This window comes from Anabrus simplex, chromosome 9 (genome assembly GCF_040414725.1).
Source record: "Anabrus simplex isolate iqAnaSimp1 chromosome 9, ASM4041472v1, whole genome shotgun sequence".
Lineage (NCBI taxonomy): Eukaryota > Metazoa > Arthropoda > Insecta > Orthoptera > Tettigoniidae > Anabrus > Anabrus simplex.
The window spans coordinates 130,528,734-130,544,172 of NC_090273.1; the positions used below are offsets into that span (position 1 = coordinate 130,528,734).

Consider the following 15,439-nt stretch of genomic DNA (forward strand, 5'->3'; position numbering starts at 1 on the left):
GTTGGGCCCCTTTAGACAACAACAACAACAACTTGCCTGTTCGAATAATAAAAGTACGTGTACATGAGAATTCAAATACACTATAGCTGATTAACAGTGAACCTTTTAACAAGCCAACGAACCCAATTGATTGTATAAGTCATAATTCACGTGTTTACATGAACTTCCCATTGGAACGAGGTCGGATTCTTCTTGTGCGACTCGAAAAAAACAAAACAAAAAAAAACACCATTAAAACTCCGCATGTTAATTAGTTGCAGAAATCCTTGATCTCTGAAGACGAGTTTATCATCGAATGCCACATGACCGACGGAAAAGGGATGCGCGCGCATTTGGTGTGTTTGACTCATGGTTGGTTGTGCTGGCCCTGGCGTGCGTGCCGGAGGTGGTGGGGGAATTGCATAGGGTTCGTATGTAAAGCCCGGGCCATGTGCTTTAGCTGTCATTAGTCGCTGGGGAAATCACTAAGCATCACCATCTTTTCTGCGTATTTTATTCTTCAACTCTATGTAACTTTCAAAACTTCAGTTTTCTCGTGTGCATATATTATTCAAAACGTTTTAATCGGTACGTATTTTGAATCACATATATTTTCCCAAATTTGACATGTCTGTGTTTTGCAGTTATTAGTTATTATATCTAGGTCTGAAATTAATTCTGAACAAGTTTATTTTAATTTTACGAAATATGCAAAATATAAAATATCTTGTTCTATAGTCTTATTGGGTAGAAGGGGACAATACAGTTAACCCCCTTTATACGTTCCTGAAGGTTACAAGTTACGAGTCAAACTGGGTTGCTAATTTTGAAAGTACGACATGTTCTTAAAATATTTAAATTTCCCAACGATAACATTCTCTTTTTTTTAAATATTATGAATCCACTTGGCAGTTTCGGTATTAAAAAGTTTTATTTAATGCTGCTTTTTATTTCGGGCTTAGGTCCTCAACATTTTCTGTCATTTTTCTCATCTTAAGTGTGCTTGTTTTATTAATCTCTGGCGCGTTGCGTGGACAATCGAATGCCTGCACTGTGTGTTTGTAAGAGGGTATAAGAACAAGTCTCGTGTTTTCAGACTTGCTAGCACGTAAACGAAATCACTTCAGGACAACATTCTGGGGTGTCTGTCAAGTGGACGATAAAATTATAGTAGTATCATAATTAAAACATATTTTCTCCAAATGCACTACTGTTTCATAGCAAATCCCTTGGCGAGTGCCGGAGATTGGTTAAAGAAAAGCGTATTTTGGTGTAAATTCAGAATCCGCCGCTGTAATAATTGTATTGAGTCTGTTTTAATAATGTGTATGAAGTCTTTCTGTGAAAGAACTGTAGCCGGTAGCTTGACTTCTCAGCATGTTTCAGTGATTTAAAGAGAAGGCCCTATTGCACCTTTGTTACTTTGGAGTGTTGACATCTAAAGCCAGGATTCGAAAGAAAGTGGAGCGAGATTCTCTTGTTCTTGTACGATTTGATTCAGTGGTATGGGCCTCAAAGTATTTGATAAACCATGAGTTTGGAAAAATATATGCTCAATTACTGATTCATTTTCGATCTGTAGGACTTGCGCCTCACTATCGTAAATCGGCAGATTGAAATATTGACGGAACTCCCTAAGTATCCAGGTGAAATGAATTGACCCTCACTGGAATTACTCTCATTCCATATTAATATGATTAGTTGAATAGCATAAAGTCAGAGTTTTGAAATCAAAATAACGAATGTGCAATAATTAGTGTGTTGTGTGTTATACTTCGTGTATTGTAATGTTGCGTTTCAAATGATGTAATATATTTATAGAGTATTATTATTCGACCATGTTACGTAAATAATTGAGCCAAAATTTAGTTTTCCTTGGATAAAAAACTTTGCTCGTGGACTATGCCTTTTTATCTGAACACTAAATGTTTTAATTGGGGGAAGAAAGTTGATACCACTGGTGAGTAACGTATAAATGGGGTTCAGCTGTAGGTCTATGTAGTAAGATAAAAAATATTATTCTTGTATTTAAATTTGTTTTTCATTTTTCTTGATCCAGCTGTCTCTCTCTATCCTTATCTAACTGAAGTACCATGGCTTCAAGTAGAGGTTACGGAAGTCTCAACAAGCACGTTGCTCTTGCCAACGGAGTAAGTGTGTGCTCTGATTCTTTTATTATTTATTGGTTTGTGCTAGTACAGTATGGTAGTTCTTGTGTTGCGTAGCGTTATGATCCCATCGTACAGTTGATTCAATCCTCATTGCTAGAAAATGTGGGGTAATTTCCCGACAAGAGCTTGGTTGCATATCAGTGGTTACTTACCAACGCGGCAGTAGTTAGAATCCCGCTAAGTGGATAATTTGTGTGCCTTTGTATTTTAGGTGGATTTTTGTTTGTTACAGTCTTCAGTCCGTCCAAACTGATTAAAATGAATTGAGAAAATGCCTGAAAACAAGATATCATTAAGATTATGCCTGAAAAATATACCATTATATTAAGGTAATCTGTTGTTAAATGTTTTCTTTTTCAGGTATTTCCTAAATTTATCCTGAATTAGTTTGGGCAGACTGAAGAACCTCCCAGTTACAGATCATAAGATGGAACTAATACTTTACAGTATTAACTTAGTTTTCAAGTCGGGCCCACTGATGCTGATACCGCTACTCCTGCAGTTAAGCAACATTGGGCATGGTCAGTACCCGGATGGGTGACCACCCAGGTCTACCACCTGCCGCTGAAACAAAGCTCATTAAAAAAACGAACACACAGCCACTGTGCAACACACAGCGAGGTCAATAAGCCAAATTAATATTTAACAAGATTTCTCCTACGAATGGCACATCTCGGTTAACATTTGTTGTTGTTGTTATTGTTATTATTATTATTATTAACAATATATATTATTATTAACAATATATATTATTATTAATATATATTATTATTAACAATATATTATTATTAACAATATATATTATTTTTATACCTATTTTCCAAATAGCCGAGGTGAGGATCGCTAAAGCGACACCGGTACTGGGACCCAATTAAAGTACTGCTCAATTTGGCAGTCAGTAAAGGAATGTTGAGACATAAACTGTACTCTGAAACAAAGGTGACTGAACAAATAATGGCATGTTTCGTCAGATGAAGTGGACATCTTCAGATCTCTTAAATTACGTCGGAAAAAGAAACTATTTTACTACTTAAGCAATGTACGAGAGTGCTGAATACCAATGCATTCACTAACTATGGACTTGTCTGTCCAGTGCCGGGTTAAACCCTACATGGATCCATGGGCAGTTGAAGTCTTCGGGGTCCCCTTGACATATCTCCTACAAAGTTTTTTTTTTTTTTTTTTTTAATTTCACCCCCTAATGTTAATAAAACGGCTAACAAAGCCAAACATAACCTCGTTTTTCATTCAAATTAGTTACTTAAGAGGAAAACGGTATCGCATCACATTAACATGGATAAACAATATATCGGTACTCTTAAATCACCACCACATTAAGCAGTACAATACAGCACTACGAAACATCTAAACCACAATTACTTTAAACATTCACTTTCCTTAATTTTGCTCTTACCGAGAGTTCTCCGTGCAGTTAGGGGGGCGCAGCTGAGAGTCATTCGGGATAGTGGGTTCGAACCCCACTGTCGTCAGCTCTGAAGATGGTTTTCCGTGTAGTTTCCAGTTTTCACACCAGGCAAATGCTGGGGCTGTAACTTAAGGCCCACGGCTACTTCCAACTCCTAGCCATTTCCTATCCCATCGTCATAAGACCTATCCGTGTCGGAGCGACTTATTAGCCAATTGTAAAAAAACATACCCATATTATTTTTGCACTTAGATCATTCAGTTTCTCTATTTTCTCCCAATATATCATATTGAGTGGAACAAATATAGAATGGTGGGAATCCATTTGAAGTTCTAATTTGATAAGTTGTCGTGCCTATGCAAGATTGGTTTATGTGCAAAGAACACTACCCCACGCAGAACAACCAGCTGAAGTCCACGACAAGTGTAGCTTCTACAACGCTGCAGTTCCCTACTAAGAAGAAATGTACTAGATGTGAGGTATTTCCGTAATTGGTCTCTTGGTAAAGTCTAGGTAACACTCGCTCATCATTTTATCCATTTCTGGAGACAATTCGGCCTAGACAGAGCCTGATAAAGGAGGTTGCAATCAGCACCCTGAAGGGTTTTAGAACCATCCTCGGGAACCCCATGTATGGATTAGGTCAAGAGTTTATGAATAATGCAGGTTTCATATAAACATCTATTGTAATAAGATTGTAGGTATAATTTAATTATTTTAAAACGGGTACTTGTTTCAGTGCATTAGGGCAGCCTCAATACCTGGAGGCGGTTTGTAAATTAAGACGGGCTGAGTAGCTTAGGCGGGTTGACGGGTTCGATCCTGGCTCAATCCGATGGTATTTTAAGATGCTCAAATACGTCAGCCTCGTGTCTCTAGATTTACTGGAATGTATAGACCTCCTGTGGGACAAAATTCTGGCATCGCATCTCTGAAAACTGTAATAGTATGTGTTGTTTCCAAACTGGGAATGACGGGGGATTTTGAATTCGGCCCTTGGAAACTAATTAAAATATACAGTTAAAATAAGTATCGGAAATCAATTAAAATAAGTTTTAAATACGGTGTACAGAGTTCGTACTCAGAACTAGATGAGGTTTAGTGATTAAGTAACGATTTAATCATAAATTATTTTTATCTTATGGTAAACTTGATGGTAATCATTAAATGGGGATGTCATAATTTTATTAACTATCTTCATTTGATATTAAAATTCAGTTTTGATACTCTTTAATATTAAGGACATTCAAATATAAACGAGCGGTCGAACGTTAACAAATGGAGTAACCTAGCCCACTGAACAGGGGCGCAACTAGACCTCGACCGTTGGAGGGTCGAGGGTAATTCGCAGGAGAATGTTTTGACCACGGGCCAAACTCGAACGTCTCCGCGAACGATCACGGGGATCAGTCTCTCGTCGGTCGTCTTCGGCTTTGGTTAAATAAAGTTCATCGTTCCTATCGTAGCTCTTATCATAATAGGGCAGCGATCATTCTTTCCTTTTCTTCCCTGTTAACAGATCAGGGTCACTGTACTTACCGGTATGTGTGACCCGTCTTGTTTATAGAGTGTCATTGTGACATATCAGGAAACGGCTGTTGAAGTCTTGGGTTAATTGCAGGTGTGACAAATCGTGAAACTTCCTCCGAGAACGCTCAGTGGAACTTGCAGATATTGCACGATTTCTTGTAAGACCATCCGCGCAAATGATTTATCACAAATGCTGTTTGTCTTGTATACACTTTTCTTTGTGTTAATCTCTTGCTTTTCGTGTATTGACCATTGGTACACTTTATATAAATACAATCACCGTATAACTTTACGTGTTCACTTCAGTTTTTTAAGTCATACTTCGCTTTTATACGGAGCCGAGTAGCTGCGTGTGTTGACGCTCTACACCTATGGAGCAAAGCTCTGCATTAGAGAAAAGTGTGTTCCCCACTTTCGGCTGTTCTGAGAATGGTTTCGAGTAGTTTCCCATTTTCATTTAAAGGCAAATGCCGAAACAGTTCTGTTCATAGCCCACAGCAGATTCCTTCCACCTCCTTACCAATTTCATTTGCATTGATTCATTTCATCCTCGAGTGGCGTTGGCGTCAGGAAGGACATCCGGTCGTAAAAACATGGCATAATTTTCTCATCCCACACCCCATATCAGGGAACGGGACTACACTTCTCTTTTCTCAGATTAGGTTCCTAAAGAAGAAGGTGGGTTCAGTTAAATTTTGTTGCATCACGGGAAAATGGTTTGACAGAATTTGTCGAAACTGTTGTATTTAATTTCAGGGATACCGGGTTGTGCACCAAATTATTTGATTAGTGTACAGTGGTGTGGCAATATTGAGGTGGCCAAGACAGGAAGTGTCCAATTTCCCCGTTGAGAAAACTGGACAATAAAAGTTGTATTCAATATAATTGAAATCTTGTCTATTTTACACGAGCCTCCGTGGCTCAGGCGGCAGCGCGTCGGCCCCTCACCGCTGGGTTCCGTGGTTCAAATCCCGGTCACTCCATGTGAGATTTGTGCTGGACAAAGCGGAGGTGGGACATGTTTTTCTCCGGGTACTCAGGTTTTCCCGGTCATCTTTCATTCCAGCAACACACTGCACTATCATTTCATTTCATCTGTCAGTCATTAATCATTGCCCCAGAGGAGTGAAACAGGCTTCGGCAGCCGCCACAATTCCTATCGTCGCCGCAAGATGGGGGTTCTCATTCATTCCATCCCTGACCCGGTCAGTGACTGGACAACAGGTTGTAGGTTTTCTTATATTTCACACCTTTAATCGAACGAAGATATTTGGCATCTCCGGAAATAGTTCTTTCTAAACCCTGTACCTAACCGAAAGTTGTTAAATTTAAGTTTTGATCTGTTTCATACGGTTTTCAACTACGGAGATCATTCAGCTTTTTATTTGGTAGCCCTTTAACGCGAAAAGGAAATATAATTTCACTCGTTATGGTGGCTGTCTTGATTTATTTTTTTACAAGGTGCAAAACTGAGTGGTTATCAGCCCCTATTGATCAGTCAAGGGAGGAGGGGGAGAGGACATAACCTAACTAGCGTTTCATAAGTTGTTCAATAACCCGTCATTCATAGGCAGCACAACTAGTCTCTCAATATTAAAAAAAAAAGTGTAAATTTCTCTCCATTCTGATTTGACGAGTTGTTACCTTTTTGAACGTCTTCGCTTTACCCCCAGCCCCCTCGCCTTAAAGGCCATTGACTAATTCCAAAAGTATTTCGTGAATATCAATCTCAAATCTAGAGTACAGTGAAAAACCTACAAACATCTGTATTACCTTTTCGTCTGAACTATAAACCGTACACGAGCTCTGATCTGGATGGACAAATTTGCAGAAAAAAAGAATCTGTTCAGTAGGCACTTGCTCTCGCATTCAGGTACTAACTAGTGTTATTCCATTTAAATGCTATCAAAGCGCTGTTGCACAGTTTTGCCTGAATTCAAGAATGTCTTATTCAAAAGGTGCTATTTCAGTCATAAGAAAGTTGTGAGAAAAAAATCCGAAAAAGCATGTAATGAAAGGTATATGGTACAAATTTTAAGGGATTGTAGTTCTGATCTGGAATACTCATGGCATACGATTAGTATTAAAACTACTGCAATGCTTATGGACGAGTTTGTTTGGTCTTCGCCAATATCCCTGAATGTTAGAAGCAAGTGCCTAAAACACATAAAATTATGTAATAAAAAGTTCATTTATTCATATAGGCGAAGTGCCACTGAATATTATGGGCGAAGTTTGGTTTAAATTCCAGGAAAATGAAATGGCGTGTGGCTTTTAGTGCCGTGAGTGTCAAGAGGGCAAGTTTGGCTTGCTAGGTGAAAGTCTTTTGAATTGACGCCCGTAGGTGACCTGCGCATCGTGATGAGGATGAAATGATGCAGACGCCATATACACCCAGCCCCTGTCCCAGCGAAAACCAATTATGGTTAAAATTCCTGACCCTGCCGGGAATCGAACGCGGACCTCTGTGACCAAAGGCCAGCATGCTAACAATTTAGCCATGGAGCTGGACTAAATGCCTATTTCTCTTATTGTAGAATAACGAAGCATACAGAATAATTATTTTTAAAAGAAAAAAAAACAAGTCTTTTCCGTATTTAACTGCTTTCCTGTTTGTATATTAATGGATTTTACAATTTTTCTTTGATGGTAAGATGTAATCTTAATCTTGCTTTCAATGTTTAAAATCCCCGTATTTGTCGTATTCCTTGTTTAATTGAATTCCTCTTTAAATTTCTACAAATATCTGCACCCGATAATCATAAATGCTGCCCTTATCCAAAGGGTGAGAAGAGGAAGGGCGAAACTCAAAGAAGAGATCAATTACTTTCAAAGTTGAAAATGTATTTCGCGCACTGGGGGGACAGTAGAAGAGAAGACTGCAGGTGTTCAAAGTTTTCTCAAATTAAGCGCAATCGCCAATGTTACATAAAAATTCAACGACACCGTGATCTCGCACTATAAATACATTGTATCAAAGATGTTTGTATGGTTATTGGGGTCAAAGATGCTCGGTTGGTTATGCGGTATAAACCAATAATATTGACTGTATAGTCGATGCTGCTTAGGCTGTACAAACTCCGAAGTACCCCTTCTTAGAGCCATGTGATCATAGTTATAATCGTTATTGGAGGACCGCACTCTAATTGAGTGGAGATACCAGGGCACACATTTGGAGGTTGTGTAGAAACTAAAATTCCAAGTACACTTGGACAAATTGTTCAGGCCTGGTATTCACTTTTATAGGTCGTAGACGCACAATTTTTCTGACTTGCTGTACACTTTTAAACTCCTCAGGTAAGGTGGCATACTTGTTTATATAGCCTATAATAATCTGGAAGAAATATTTATTCTGATGGTGAAAGAATTACTGAAATAAATCTGCTCCCGACATATCCTCATACAAACTCAAAACTTCCTCTTTATTATAACAGTGGATATACGTAGTAACTTCATTCATAGACCTTCGTTGTCAGTTGTCTCCGATACACCTGTAAACCTGCGCGTGGAGTGTGTCAAGCTGGTCCTTGAAGTTTTCATTGCGTCATCGTCTGACTTCATCTGACTTCCGCGATTGGATGCACGCTTGCTAAAGAAATGATTCACTAGCGAATCAGCTTAGACTTCAAACTTAAATGTCAGGCGATCGCGATTTACTCAGGATTCTTATAGTTCCTTGAGAACGTACAGCATTAAACTATAAACTCTCTTCAGATAGGTGATATACGTGCATATTTGTTCAATTTGCAAATGGTTCCTTTGATTTTAAAGTTAAGCGACTAATCAATAGCAAATTTCAATTACGAAAGAATTGAATTTGACTCGAGTTCAAGGACGCCTGGTCGTAAAAGGTACGTGTTATAGGTTCATATATTTATATATCTATTTAACAAGGGCAATATACAATTATAATGACCTGTCACTATCCCTTAGTTCATAAACAGGGATGCAGATGGCTACAATAAAAATTCAAATCTGTGCAACAGCTGTAAGTACAGTCGCAAAAACAAAAAAATGATGAACGCATGGTATTGTGGAAGTTCCTGCAGGTACAGGCCTCAGGAACAATATTGAACATACAGCTGTTGTTGCGGGTAGCCATAGGATTTGTATGTACATGGGAAGTGTGAATATTTTTATATCTAAAATTAAGTCCGATAAAACATTAAAAGCGTTGAACATACAATAGCATGTGGTCGTTCTTTTTCTTGGGTGACTAAAAGTCTTCGTGGAAAATATTAAGAGTCCTAATTCCTTTTGTGAAAGTTAATAGCACTAATGCCTACTATAGACTTAAGTGTGTCTTATAGTATTTTACTCTTTAAGTTGAGCTCTCAAAGAGAAAATATCCCTTCAAGTATTGCGGATGGTTTGTGCTATACTATGTTTTTGTTGGAAAAATACATATTTTGCAAGATTACATTTCCCAAAGTGACTTGTTAATGTTCGCAGACAGCTAAGGAGTGACAGTGGTGCCGCTATATTCAAATACCCACTTGAAATACGCTAAGGTTCAGGAACATACACAATATCCATTTATGGATTCAGGAAAGCTTGCTGTATTCAAAAAAGTGAAAAACTGAAGTGTGTGTGTGTGTGTGTGTGTGTGTGTGTGTGTGTGTGTGTGTGTTAGCTTCGTCCATGTGCCTTTGAGTTAGTTCAAAAAGGTTCAATAGAGTAGGATCTGTAGTTTTTTCAGTCGGCGCTTTCCCATTGGCGGATATTCAGAATTGCTGTGTATGCGAGGATCATGACATTCATTTTAGTTTTTGCTTCTATGCATAACGTAGGCAGAAGTTTAAGCATAGCATGCTTTTTTTTTAATATATAGGTACTGATCTGTCGCAGGTTGAGAAAATCAGCTCGATCCTATTCAGTTTTCTCCCATTTACAAAACTGTATAAATGGGAGACTGGGAACATTCATTGTGTTGTAGAGTTAAAAAAGCGCCTTTCAGAGCGAATATAGAACGCCTGGTGCCCCCGAACGTCGCACATGAAAAAAAAATCGTTCTCTTTTCGTCATGGCTTACTAGTGATCATATGCAAATGTAAATTCTTCAGCCTTCGATGTTTCCTCTTTCTTTCCAATACTCCTTCGTCCTTTCGCTGTGGTTTTTCTTTCACTCCTCAGATAACTTTGTACAGTTTTTTTTTCCTTTTTGCTTTGACATCCTTCTATATTTAACACTATTTCCAGACATACCCATTGCTTTGATTTCGTGTGTTATTACATTCGAAATCTTTCTTGTTGACTTTCTTCCAAAGGTATTTGAATATCTATTATTATTATTATTATTATTATTATTATTATTATTATTATTATTATTATTATTATTATTATTATTATTATTATTATTATTGGTATTGTTGTTTTTTTTTTTTCGGCCACTTACAACGGTTAACACTTGCCAGCCTTTCTGTACTCCTTAATCGTGGCGGAGAATTAATTTCTTCACTCTTCAGACCACTTTACGCCAGTTCTAACCCTTTCCGAAATATCCCGTTACCTCTTGTATCTACTTTCTTCTTGAGACAGTCCCTCAAGAGGAATTAGTCAGATCCTCCTTCACTGCAGTTGCCATGAAGTAAATTTCCAAGTCACGAGAAGATAAAGAATTTTGCGAGTTATTTCGGTGGTGGACATTGGAGAGACGAGATGAAACGGTGCTTCCTCATAGAAAGTGAGAGCTTTGTACATTTAGAGTACAGCTTTGTATTTGACTCGGACGAAATTCGCCCTCTGAAAGATCTTTCTTAGATATTTGTTTTTATTTGGATCATCTCTGCCTATTTAATAAGGTTAGTCTGTCCCCGACTTCAGACTTGTCATCTCGTAAGCTACTACAATTTGTTCTAAGGTGGAATGTAGCAACGAATCTGTCCTTAAAATGTATAGCCGCTCGGAAAGGGAATGAGCGTTCGGTAGTGCATGCTTCTCGTATTTAATTTATCAGACTTTAATTTTAATTCTAAAAGTATAGGGCCTAATTTTCCTCAAATTCATTAGATGCAAATTCATGTATCAATTTGAGTTTCATTTATTGAAATCTAGAATTCTATTTTTGCAATCGGATATTTCACACTTTTTTGAGAGCCGCTACTTTAAGTTATGATTGAATTGTAAAGTAATTCATGATCTGTAGATTCATTCTACGTAAAACTGATAATATAGTCACGTAATCAGATTCCTTCCTGGAAAATTAATTCTACCATTTAGCTCATGGCTCAGATGACCAATCCAGCAAAAGAATATCAGAAACGTGACCAATCTGTTGCCACAGTGTTATAGTTTTATCATTTTGCTTTCATCACACCTACGTGCACTTTCTGTAAATTTATTAGAACAGTGATTGAAACATTTTTATAGCATGCATTCATTTCACTACAGACCTGACCAGTTACTCTCATGAACCAAGAGAGCAGACATACTAGGAGACTACGGCCAAATAGTTTAAATGCAAAGATCAAACACTGTATTTTCGTCTTTAAAATATTGTTCTGTGTAAGTTATGAATTCATATGTATGTTTTGTTTTACATTCATGTACTATTATCATTACTTTTTTATCTACTAAATAGTCAAAATAAAACTCGAGCTCCAGATTCACAGTAGATAAATTGGTTTGGATAACATGATTTTAGTTTTGTGGGAGTGATCGTGATTTCTTATCTCGAGGTGGATCGTGGGCTAGCACACCCATTATCTTATCACTGCTACAGCATATAATCAATGTCATTGAGACTTCAGTTCATTGCGGAAAGCAGTGTTATACGGCGCACTACGAACCTGCCTCAACCACCACTTTCTCCTTGTTAGGTAAATATTCTTTTGGTTATAAAACTTTTGCTTTTGGTTGCATGCGAACTGCTGGTATAAAAATATGCATATTTGCTAAATAGCGGAAATATCCGTCGTTGATTGGTCTGTTAGATCAATGAATTACATGTCGGCAGTTACTGTGCATGATTTAGATAAAACGTTCAGTATTATTTCAGTGTTTGAAATTATCTAAATCCTTCCTGATACAAATCATTTTTAGTTGTATTTTCTGTTTGGCAAACAAACAAAAAATCCAGTTCTAGTCCTTCGGGCAAGAAATTCATTGTTGAAAACATTCTAGGAATGAGCTACGAATTTTAGATAAATCAAATATAAAATCTGAGAATATATTCTTTATCTATTCCTAAAAATTATAATCCTTTTCTTAAATCATAGTTTACCGATCGATTAGATTAGCAGTTAGTCTTTTTCTACCACTACGAGCGCTAATGTGAGTCAATGCAAATTTTCACAGCCTCTTATAACTATTAGCCTACTCGCGAAACTTTTAGTGATACCAGGACTTCCTATTGCTGAATCGGTAGACCTCGGCAATCCTCGAGATTTGTACTGCCAACCTTCGAACACAAACTATGAATCGCCGTGAAACATCTGGCGTACACTTTACGTACTAGAACTGTTATTTACTCAGCATAGCCAAAATACAGAATTCACGCTAGGAACAAGATTCGAATCAAGAAATGTTATATCATTTTGTGTGTGTGTGACAGTCGTTGGCTTAAGATAATAAAAGGTGTAGAAAATTCCTATCGATCGATAATACTATCGATTCAATTCAGATTTCATGTCCATTCACTTGGCAGTTTTACCGGAACCGGGTTAGCTCCGTCCTTACTCCTCATCCCCGTACAAAGAAGTATCACTAAAAGTTTCGCAAGTAATACATTTGGTGTGGGTATGTATCATAAAATCAAAAACGTCTGATGGTATTGAAGCAAGAAACACCTTACAGAAATAACTATGTAAATAAATTAATTTGGCTAGGATTTGAATAAAAGAGTACAGAAAGAAGAGATATTAGGCTGTATTTCCCGTAACTGCTTTTAGGCCGGAGGTGATTTTCGATTTTGTTTGCGAGCTATTAAAGACTCGCAATTTGAAACCTTTCTGGGCCCTTTAGCCCTTCAGCTTTCGGCACAATAGGGAACATGCATGATCCGGGGTTTTAATTAAAAATATGCTAATCTGATTCAAAATTTCATGCAGAATTCAAAAATGTGATCAGAATGTACAAATAATAACTCCAAACGTGATAAAAATCTACGAAAATGTCACGTCACGCAAGCACGCGATCTCATTGGTCTGACGTCATCGTACAGGTTGACTGAATTAGCAGACGAAATAACACATAGTGTGCTGTGAGAAGCAGGATACACTTCGCGTATTTCTACTTTACGTTAGTGTCTAGTATGGTTAAATTCGAGGTCTATACATTGGATAATAATCTGAGTGGTATATTTTAGACTTAAAATGAATCCTGCGCAGACAGTGAGACAGAAAACTTATAAATGGTGTAGAGTTCCGATGTGCAATAGCACATCGCATACCATACCAAACAAATTGTTTATAAATGTTCCAAAGACGCTAAAACTAGGAAGAAATGGATTTTGGCGAGCCGGAGAAATGCTGGTGATATATCGGAAAAGTCTACAGTTTATTTTTTTTTTTAATATTTTAACGTAAGATGAATTTGTTTGAATTTTCAAATCACTTTTCCATGTCAGCTGTTCTAGTGGTAAAACTTAAAATTTTTATGTATGATGCTTTATTTAAATGCTTCAATTACATCTTGGAATATGAAAGTAATAAACAGTGCATTAAATAATGCTGATTATTAAAGTATTCTCCAAACCTAACCTATGTTTTGGGTGATCCATGTCAAGATAATAAATCAAAGGGGTTATGAACCATTTTGACAGCTCTAATTCTACCAATATATCTTGGCATGGGACAGTTATGTATGTCTTTATTGAAGATCTTAATTGGTAAAGAAATTTAGGCTATATCTAAATACTCTATAATGTAACAAAGAATAGGCGTGTACATCATGAAAGGAAACAACGTGAATTTAACAAATGTATAACTACACAAAACCAATGCTTGTCTGTTGGGGTCTTATAAGTTAACAATGCTCAATTATAATAAATATCATAATATTAATGAAATAAATAACATAATTGCACACAGGTGAATATAGTGATGTAGGAGTTTGAAATATTATCCAACTTAGCCTAAGTTTTAGGTTATACAAGCCAAGTCAATAAACCGAAGGGTAAAAATACCGCGCGAATTGGCCGTGCGGTTAGGAGCGCGCAGCTGTGAGCTCGCATCCGGGAGATAGTGGGTTTTGAACCCCACTGCCGGCAGCCCTGAAGATGGTTTTCCGTGGTTTCCTATTTTCACACCAGGCAAATGCTGAGGCTGTACCTAAGGCCACGGCCGCTTTGTGCCCATTCCTATGCCTTTCCTGTCCCATCGTCGCCATAAGACCTATATGTGACGGTGTGACGTAAAGCAAAAAAAAGTAAGTCACAGCACCCAAAGACATTCCTGTATTGAGCGACTAAAATGTCACCAGGACACTTTTCTTTCCTGATATGTTCAGCTTGTTAAAAGCCAAATGTAATTAATGTTATTGGCTTCACGCCCCGCTAACTACTTCTACGATTTTCGGAGACGCCGATGTGCAGGAATTTAGTCCTGCAGGAGTTCTTTTACGTGCCAGTAAATCTACCGACACGAGGCTAACGTATTTGAGCACCTTCAACTACCACCGGACTGAACCAAGTTGGGGTCAGAAGGCCAGCACCTCAACAGTCTGAACCACTCAGCCCGACTTGTGAAAACTAGATGAAGTCATATTTATCTTTATCATGTTTAACTTTTTCCCTCCACAAAGATATTTAATTCTCTTTCATGGGCCCTGGAAGTGGGTAGGCCAGTTGTCCCAACCATAAATATATAGTTTTTGGGAATGATAGATTATAGCCCTATAGTACTATGATCTTTCTTTCTTTCCTTTCTTTCTTTCTTTCTTTCTTTCTTTCTTAATCAGTATATCCTTCAGGGTTGGTTTTCTCTCGGACTCAGCGAGGGATTTCACCTCTACCACTTCAAGGGCAGTGTCCTGGAACGTTGAGACTTTGAGTATGGTGATGAAACTAGTGAGGAGGGCCATTACCTCGCCCAGGCGGCCTCACCTGTTATGCTCAACAGGGGCCTTGTTGGAGGATGGGAGGGTCGGAAGGGATAGACAAGGAAGAGGGAAGGAAACGGCCGTGGCCTTAGGTGCCTGGAGGAGAAGTAGGAAAATACGAAAAACCACTTCGAGGATGGCTGAGGTGGGATTCGAAACCCTTCTACTCAGTTGACCTCCCGAGGCTGAGTAGACCCCGTTCCAGTCCTCGTACTATTTGTTTTCAACTTTCTTGGCAGAGCCGGGAATCGAAACCGGGCCTCCGGGAGTGGCACACATTAACCAGTACACCACA

At 38.1% G+C, this 15,439-nt stretch overlaps 1 protein-coding gene across 3 annotated transcripts in view; it reads left to right on the plus strand.

Annotated features, from left to right (window-relative positions):
• Positions 1–452: 452 nt before the first annotated feature.
• LOC136881309 (proton-coupled amino acid transporter-like protein pathetic) overlaps positions 453–15,439 on the plus strand; it is a 46,507-nt gene continuing 31,520 nt past the window's right edge. The window contains exons 1-2 of one of the 3 annotated variants that reach the window (XM_067154116.2): positions 453–567; positions 2,039–2,129. In XM_067154116.2, coding sequence (XP_067010217.1) covers positions 2,073–2,129 — 57 coding nt within the window. In that variant the 5' untranslated portion in view covers positions 453–567; positions 2,039–2,072. Of the gene's footprint in view, positions 568–2,038; positions 2,130–8,867; positions 8,958–11,854; positions 11,925–15,439 lie in introns of those variants that run through there. The other 2 variants (XM_067154118.2, XM_068229245.1) reach the window with 2 other exon arrangements.